The 8,908-nt window shown below is 47.2% G+C and overlaps 1 protein-coding gene across 3 annotated transcripts in view; it reads left to right on the top strand.

The window, feature by feature from the left end:
• Window positions 1-8,908, top strand: part of sema4ba (sema domain, immunoglobulin domain (Ig), transmembrane domain (TM) and short cytoplasmic domain, (semaphorin) 4Ba) — a 65,664-nt gene that overhangs the window by 48,826 nt on the left and 7,930 nt on the right. For all 3 annotated transcript variants that reach the window (XM_076262400.1, XM_076262398.1, XM_076262399.1), the window contains exons 6-9: window positions 936-1,047; window positions 1,348-1,464; window positions 2,381-2,538; window positions 8,455-8,636. In XM_076262400.1, coding sequence (XP_076118515.1) covers window positions 936-1,047; window positions 1,348-1,464; window positions 2,381-2,538; window positions 8,455-8,636 — 569 coding nt within the window. The remainder of the gene's footprint in view (window positions 1-935; window positions 1,048-1,347; window positions 1,465-2,380; window positions 2,539-8,454; window positions 8,637-8,908) is intronic.

The raw sequence follows: 8,908 nt of genomic DNA, 5'->3' as shown, positions 1-8,908 counted from the left end.
GCTCTTCGTCATGGCAACGGCACATTCTAATTCCGTCCGTCCGCCCTCTCCACTTCTCTGGCAGCACAGAGAGCGGATTGAGGAGAGAGCCGAGTTTTTTTTTGTAGAGAAGAGACGCAGAGGTGTTGCAGCACCGAGGGTCTCTCATGGACCTTCACGGCCCTTGTGCTCATGAAGTGCTTATGAAAGCGACCATCAAAGAAACAATCAGCTGCAGACAGTGTGCACTCTGCATGCCCCGATAAGGACATCTGCCCCACATCCACTCGCTTTCCACATGCGAGAGAGAGAGAGAGGGGGAGAGAGAGAGAGAGGGGGGAGAGAGAGACGGAGAGAGAGACGGAGAGAGAGAGGGGGCGAGAGAGAGAAAGAGAGAGAGATTGGAGCAGCACATTGCATCTTGGAGGACTCTGTTCTTGGCAGAGCAGTGGAGAGGCTCTGACCCAGAATTCCAGGGGCTCCCCTCCCAAAACTTTTCCACCCGCCACGCCGGGTGCGCTTATCAAGACGAACGGGACGCAGCCCACACAAAGAGGAAGGACTGAGAACGCAGCACTCAAGGCTGTCTCTCTCTCTCTCTCTCTCTCTCTCTATCTATCTATCTCCCTGCTAATGCAAAGGACGCAGCTGTGTTAGCCTCTCAGGCTGTCATTATCTGCCTGTGTTGATGGTAGAACAGAAAGGTCCCATGAAGCTCACACTGCCCATGCAGAAAGGTGGGGCCACCTGATGGGGAGTCCTTAGATTGGCATACTTTCACTGGGGCATTCTTCACAGTCCAGCTCTGACCCTCCTTCTTTATTGTTTGTTTGTTTGAACTCATGGTAGAACATTTTCTTGCCTTAGATTAAGACTGTTGGTTGACATTGGCAGTGATCTCTCTTTCTCTCCTCTCCATGTGTGTGTGTGTGTGTGTGTGTCTGTATCTCTATCAGAATACAGACCATTTCATGCTGGTGAGGAGCCGGACAGGGGAGATTATGACAGAGGATGGACGTAGCCGCTGCCCCTTCAACCCTGAGTACAAGTCTACCGCCATCATGGCAGGTAAGGCCCAATGTAAAACGTGTGTGTGTAGGAAAGAGACTAAATTAGTAGCAAGACAATCAAGTGTCTTCATTCAAATTCTTAATAACTGTCTCAGTCTTTTAACAATTTGTCATGCCAGTCGTCACCTGCATTCCCTATATGCAAAAAAGCAATTATCGAGTCTTGGCAGCTATTTGGCTAAGTGAGAAATACCTGCCAGAAGGTTGCTGCCTCAGCACAATGTTTGCATGAGAATGCGAAAGCCCCAAAGCCTGAAAATCCTCTAAACTCGTCCGTTTGTCTCCACATTGCCTGTAGATGGTGAACTGTACGCTGGCACCGTCAGTAATTTCCAAGGCAACGAGCCCGTCATTTACAAGAGCCTTGGCCACGGCTCCGCATTGAAAACTGAAAACTCATTGAACTGGCTTCAAGGTAAGAGAAGGCCAAGGTCTGTCTTCTTCATTGAATGTCTCTCTCTCTCTCTCTCTCTGCCTATCTTTATGTCTATCTCTCTCTCTCTCTCTCTCCCTCTCTTTTTTTGCCAAGCAGATAAATCTTAGTGTTCTATAATGGTTACCACAGAAGTCCAGCTGAAAACACACAGGCGTATAAAGGAGCGGTCTGATGTTTGTGTGAGGCTCTCGTTTTTCCAGGCGCCAGAAGCTGTGTGGTCTAACTGTAGCTACAGCCACGTTTTCACTAATGTTGTAAAATTGGACATGGATGTCTAAGATGCAGTCTTAAGCCATGTATGAAAGCTCAGTGACTATGGACACTCATGTTTATGAGGACAGCCCTCTGTACGGTGTATGGCAGCTGAGCGCTGATATGCACCCTGTAAGCGCCTTGCCCCCACATCCAACACTGTAAATAATTTAGTTAAGGTCTGAAAATAGTTCCTGTGTTTTACTATAAAATGGTTCTGAAAGCTTGGCCAGAGTTTACTTTAGCAAGATGGAGTCTGCAGTGTTGGAAGAGCGCACCTATCACAATAGCACATGTCAGGGAGATTACTGTATGCTATTACTCCTGAAGACATGGAGTGTGTGTGTGTGTGTGTGTGTGTGTGTGTGTGTGTGTGTGTGTGTGTGTGTGTGTGTGTGTGTGTGTGGTGTGTGTGTGTGCACATGTGTATTAGTTAATGTGTGTGTGCGTGTGTGTGTGTGTGTGTGTGTGTGTTTGGGGGGTTCGGGTAGCATGAGTGCCATGAGCTAAATGTTAAAAGGGCCTCCACTCTTTCAGCGTCTCTGTCTGTTCTCCAATGTCCCAGATTGCATTGTGATTCAGGCTTGTCATTCATACACATCCTTTTGTCTGCCCCACCCAACCCCATCCTCCCCCAATCCAGACCCAGCCTTTGTGGGCTCCGCCTACATCCAGGAGAGCCTTCCCCCGGGCAACCCAGTGGGCGACGACGACAAGATCTACTTCTTCTTCAGTGAAGCGGGGAAGGAGTTTGATTTCTTTGACAACACCATTGTGTCGCGCATCGCTCGTGTGTGTAAGGTGAGGGGATGCATGAATGGAGCTCGCACACACGCATACACATACACATACACATACGCACACGCACACGCACACGCACACGCACACGCACACGCACACGCACACGCACACACACACGCACACGCACACGCACACGCACATGCACACCCATTCTCCCGATGCCTGACCCCTAGCCATAGCCCCGCCCAGCTCAGCCTGAAAAAGGGGGTATCTCTCCCCCAAGAGGGAGTTTCACCACCTAACTGCAATATAAACAAAGACCAGCAGGCTTGTCTGTCGCCTCTTTCTCATCTTTTACACCCCATACATTTTAAATGAGCCTATCAGAGCGGCAAAGAGTGTGTGTGGATATGTAAATGAGTGTGTGTGTTTGTGTGTATGTATGGTGTGCATATGTTATTCATGCGTGTGACTACTAGCTACAAATGAACATAAAAATGTTTTGCGTCTGAGCGTGAGCATGCTTGTGTGTGTTGTGTGTGTGTGTGTGTTTTTGTGAGAGAGAGAGAGCACGTGTGTGTGAGCATGTGTCTGTGCGTGTGCCTTAGGGCTCTGCACAGTGTTTTGGGTCCAGGCTTTGGGGTCTGTAGGCTTTGCCTGAGAAAGACGCTGAAGTTCGTGTTACAGAAAAACATTCCTCCTCTGTGCACCTCCCCTTTCATGAGCCTCTCTCCTCTCTCCTCTCTCCTGGCCCTGGCTCTCCATCCCTCCCTCTTATCGCATTTCAGTAAATATTAACACACAGCCCTGCACGGCACAAAACCCCAAATCACTTCTCCCTCCCTTGGTGCAGAGAACTGCGCAGTTGAGGAAAGGCGTATGCCTGAACTCCCACCAGCCCCAGGCAGCACACTTGAATGTGACTGGACGGTATTCAAACAGTGACATCTGCTGGGCTTAAAATGATGATTAAAGGCCTAATTGTTTCCTGGTGTCTTCGTTGGGAACATGACGCACGATGTCAACATGGCAGGAAACCTGTTACGATTTCCATCCTGCCTTGACAGCCGAATCAGGATCTTTTCCCAGACTCCAGCGACTGTGGCTAGGTCCTGCCGCATACCTGTGCCACGTCTCGACCAGAGCCCAGCCCGAGTCCTCCGCCGATACCTGGGTTACTTATTTCAGACGTCATGTGGACACACAGCATAAATCAGGTTCCAGGGTAAGGGCCGACACCTCGGCGCTCGTCTGGACGCTCTGTGGACCCAATTGTAGTTAATTTCACGCGGGGGGGCAGGGGACACGCACTGCTGATTTGCATAGGCCGTCATACAAGTGAATAAAATAGGCATAAGTAAATAAGGCAAGTCCCCCAGTTCCTCGCTCAGACGCAGACGGTCTGATGTTGTCCGTGTGGAGGCAGACAGGAGGCTGGAAAGAGAGGAAGAGAGAGGAAGAGAGAGAGCGAGCAGGAGGGCACGCAAGCGGGAGGGCACGCAAGCAGGAGGGCACGCAAGCGGGAGGGCGATCGGCCCGTCTCATCGCTGAAGCCTGTCCTCCTCACCCTCTTCTCTCGCACAGCAAACAAAACCGTAATGAAACTGCAGAAATCCATTATGGGCTGTAATTAGGAATAATATGAGCGGTGATGAGATGTGCAGCGCCAGAGCCAGACAGCAGCGCAGCGGCTCACTGGCTGGATTCAATTGCATCTGCAGCAGCCCCCTTTTTTCCTTTGCAGTAATTACATTTACCCCAGCTCTCTCTCTCTCTCTTTCTCTCTCCTTCTCCCACTCTCTCTTCTTCTCCCTCTCTTTCTCTCTCCTTCTCCCACTCTCTCTTCTCCCTCTCTTTCTCTTTCTCTCTCCTTCTCCCACTCTATCTTCTTCTCCCTCTCTTTCTCTCTCCTTCTCCCACTCTCTCTTCTTCTCCCACTCTCTCTCTCTCTCTCTCCTTCTCCCTCTCTCTCTCCTTCTCCCTCTCTTTCTCTTTCTCTCTTTTTCCCACTCTCTCTTCTTCTCCCTCTCTTTCTCTTTCTGTCTTTCTTTCATATGTTCATCTGTCTGTCAGTATCTCTCTGTCTGTCCTTCTCAGGGCCTTTCTGAGTAGGTGTTTAGTGTGTGTGGCGTGTTTTGCATTTAAAGAGGCCTTCCTCACATGGCGGTTGCTGTGAAGTCATACGTCTGGCCTTGTTTATTTTAACCTGTCTGGCCTGTTCTATTTTCAGACTTTTTGCTGTGACCTGAACAATTCCTTCTCTCACTCATGCAATATCCCCTACACATACAGACAGACCCACTAGCAAACCTGCACATGCATATGCACACACATGCATATACACATATACCCACTTTTGGTCATATTTTAAAATGTATACAACACATATGCGCGCCTGCTGACACACACACACACACACACACACACACACACACACACACACACACACACGCACACAGCCACAGCCCTGCCTCTCTTGACCCCATGTCCAGGTCTGTCTGCAGCTGGTACTCAAGCAGGCTGAAGCAACAGCCAATAAAAACTAACAGCAGTCAGAGGGGCAGTGTATAGGGTCAGCAGATTGCTGTAGGCTCCCTACTTAAACACACACACACACACACACACACACACACACACACACACACACACACCACACACTTGCTACTCATGTACATACAAATAAACCACACAACACACAATGTTGGCTTAGCATATCCATCCACAAAAAAACAGACATGAAAAGATACTGAGGCGGCAGGGATGGGTGTTTCGCGGGCCGATGATCCACTTTAATCCCAAAGTAAATCCCTTTTGATTTGTAATTTGAACACAGACTCCCCCACAGCAGATACATAAACAGCTGTTTTAATGGCAATACAGTGTCAGTGGGAGCCAATGGAGGAGGATGGAGTCAGTCTGCCAGCAGGGCTGCTGCTGCTGCTGCTGCCGCTCTGTAGTCTGTACTGAGATAGCCCGAGTGCTGACATATCAGCACATCTGACTGGAGCCCCATCGATTCCCCCACAGTGTTGAGACCTGATAGAGATCCACTGTAGATGCTGAACTTGGCCTGATCCATACAGTAGGCCTCGGCACCACTCGCCACAGACATTCCAGGAGTGGGGGAGACTAGTGCCACCATCTGGCGTCTTTTCATTTTACATTGAGTTTGTCACTTTGCTAGTGCTGTCTGCAGATGTGACTCCAAGCACAACTTTGGGCACTGAGAAGAAACGAGATGGCTTTGGGGTTACTCAGACCGTGGTTAAGCAGTGTATTTAAACACAAATTGGACAGGAATGTAGTCAGTTATTTTGGCCTCATCTTTCTATCTGTTTTATTGCTGTTTTTGTTAGTCACTGCAGTTGTAATATATGAAATGTGGACAGCTTCACCACGACAATTCTTCTAATTCCCGGAATGTTATAAATGGAATGGAAAATTCTAGACGCCCACTCCACTTACATAATCTGGAGTCCAGCTCGGCTTAACTGCTTATTAACCATTGTTAGGTTAGGGTCACTGAAGTCCATTTGCAAGGGGGATTCAAGGTGAATATAACAGCACTTTTACTCACAAGTTGTTCTGCTGGAAGGGTCCCTCTCAAAACTCAAAACGAAATATTAGTGGAATGTGTTGTTGCGTACTTGGAACGTGGTGCAAGGGAAGGCGTTGTCCAGAGTACTGAATTACAATAACAGTGAAAAGAAATACGAAGTGTTTTCCTCCGAGGATAGTTGGAAGGGGTGGTGGTTCTGTCAGAGTTTTCCCCTCCTGATGGCTTTATGTAAGAGCTGTTTATCACCATGTCCTTGCCCATGTGATGTTCCATGTTTGTATTCTCTCTTTTATTTTCACTGCTCTTTCCCCCTCCCTCTTTCTTTCTTTCTTTTTCCTTCTTTCTTTCTTTCTTTCTTTTTTCCTAATTTTTTTACTCTCCTTGCTGTTTATACAGGTGTGTCATTTAGACATTGTTGTAATCACAACCGGCCACACTGGAACAACACACAGATGCTTTTAGAACATAAACATTGATTATCACACAAGGTCTTTGGTGTTCTTCCTCCTTGCACACATCCGCTCTTATCCCCTTGTCTCTGTTTTTCATTGCGTGCAATATACGCAACTGCTTTCTATCTTCATGAAAGCTTTGCGTGTTTGTGGAGACGGTTATGTGAATTAGGATGTGTTTCTAGGAGGATGTTGTTGTGCTGTTATGATGAAAGTTCACCATACTCAGGTATTATTAAACAATAACAAGCATCAGACACAGCTAAGTAGAGTATGGAATATATGCTGCCCATTATCTGCCTGGCTTGCCACAGCAAGAAATTGCTTCAGAAAGTCAGCATTAGTCACGTGTAATTTCCCTTCACATTCAGCTATGTCATTCCCCCTCATGAACTGGGCGGCTGAAGTGGACACAAATGAGGGACTGTAGCTTCTGGGTTTTGTCCATCAGTGGGCTTGTTGGGTTTATTGTGTCTTTTTTGCTTGGAGAAGAGGCCTTGTTAAGATGCACACAGTCTATTGAATCTCCTCAGATCAATATTCCAGGCTAGTAATTGCTTGACTTTGATGTCGTAATTCAAACCAATATGAAAGAAAAGGTTGAATTGTTATTGTTTTGTTGAGTTTCAAATTTTAGTCGAGAGACAATGTGCAAGAATTTGATGTAACTAGTACTGGTCAGGCAAAGGACAAAAGTCACCTGCCATTCCAACTAGGATACACACCATGCAGCTCTGTGGTCTACGCTGCACGAGCCGGCAAAATGTAAAAAAAAAAGAGCTTTCATCATCAAAAGACCTGAGTTAGTACAGTTAGCAAAGCTTTATCAAAACCATTGTGCTGTTGATTGTATTGATAAGGTTTTTGTATGCCTGCAATAGTTAGATTCAACCAAAACTCCTTTCAGGTGCTTTCAGAGAGGTTATTGGCTTCACTGGTTTTCCTAGACTGAAGCTTGCAATTGCACAGTGGTTATAGAACATATGAAAATGATGGAGCTTTTGTATCATCTAACAAACTATGACTGTACACGAACTACTACTCAATTTTTACATCAGTATATTGGGAGCACAGATGTTTTCTTGGGATCAGAACAGTTCTCTCGAAAGAGTGTGCGTGGTTACTGTGGTTATTCTTTCAATGGGATGTTTTCTTAGACAGCGCCTCTGTTTGGATGTGCCGATCTTTCATTCTCTCTGGGGGCTACTCGCATGCGAGGCGGAGAGGGGACGTCTGTGTGCATCATGTGTTTACAGTGCAGACAGGTAGCCCCTGGCAGTCCCAGCCACACTCACAGTAAGAGGGCATTATCCGAGTGCAGCCGGCCATCCTCATTCAATTCAGAACCAATTGGCGTGCTGTCTTGTCTTGTCTGATACCCCCCCCCCCCCCCCGCTCTTTCTCTAGAGTTCCTCTCTCTACTGTTCTCCTCTTGTCCTGCTTGTTTCTGTGACCCAGAAGCTTTTTGACATGTTTGGAGTGTTTTCACACCGGGAAGAGGCCGTCGTCACTGACAAACTATGCTGTTGTTAGCTCTGCTCTGCCCGAGGAGACACGCCACATGCATGCTTTTCATTATCCTTCATTTACATAATAGCCGGGGTATATGTGCGAGTCCCAGAACAATGGATGAACTCATAATCAAGCCGTTGTAACCCTGAATAATGTGTCATATTATGTTCTCACCCACCATTTGGACCCTGTGACACCACCGTGTTCTCAAGGCAGCTGGTGAAAATTGCTGCAGCAGTTTTCTGCTCCTTACATGATATAAGTGCGCCCTCTGCTGGAAACAGAGTGCATAGCGTGTGTGTGTATGTCTGCGCAGAAGGCCTATTTTGTCCCTGCATCTTATTAAAAGATCTCTCTCTCTCCCTCCTCTCTCTTTCTCTCTCTCTCTCTCTCTCTCTCTTTCTCTCTCTCTCTCTCTCTCTCTCTCTTTCTCTGTATTTCCTCCTGATCCAGGGAGATAAAGGCGGAGAGCGAGTGTTGCAGAAGAAGTGGACCACTTTCCTGAAGGCCCAGCTGCTTTGCTCGCTGCCAGACGACGGCTTCCCCTTCAACATCATCCAGGACATGTTTGTGCTGACCCCCAGCAAGGAGGACTGGAAGAGCACCATGTTCTACGGCGTCTTCACTTCACAGTGGTACGACGCCAAAAGAGATCACCACAAAAGCAGCTTTTATCCTACTCTCTGAGTCACCCTAGTCTTTCAAAGTTAAAAATATATATTTTATGGTACACAGAATATAACCTAGAAATTATACTTCTCTGCCTTGAAATTTATATGCTTACTATGGCACAGACTGCCAAAGAATACTATTTCCTGAAATGTCTCAGGGACTTTTCATTTAATGTCAAAACAAAACAGCTTGAGAACAAGCAGCAGTTTTCTCCTATAGTGTTTGGCCACCTTTG

Source organism: Alosa pseudoharengus, unplaced genomic scaffold, assembly GCF_046254945.1.
Source record: "Alosa pseudoharengus isolate Yale_2024_CS ecotype anadromous, Long Island Sound unplaced genomic scaffold, YU_APseudo_1.1 YU_APseudo_1.1_scf_10, whole genome shotgun sequence".
In the NCBI taxonomy this organism is placed as follows: domain Eukaryota; kingdom Metazoa; phylum Chordata; class Actinopteri; order Clupeiformes; family Clupeidae; genus Alosa; species Alosa pseudoharengus.
This window is presented reverse-complemented; position numbering and strand designations above follow the sequence as displayed.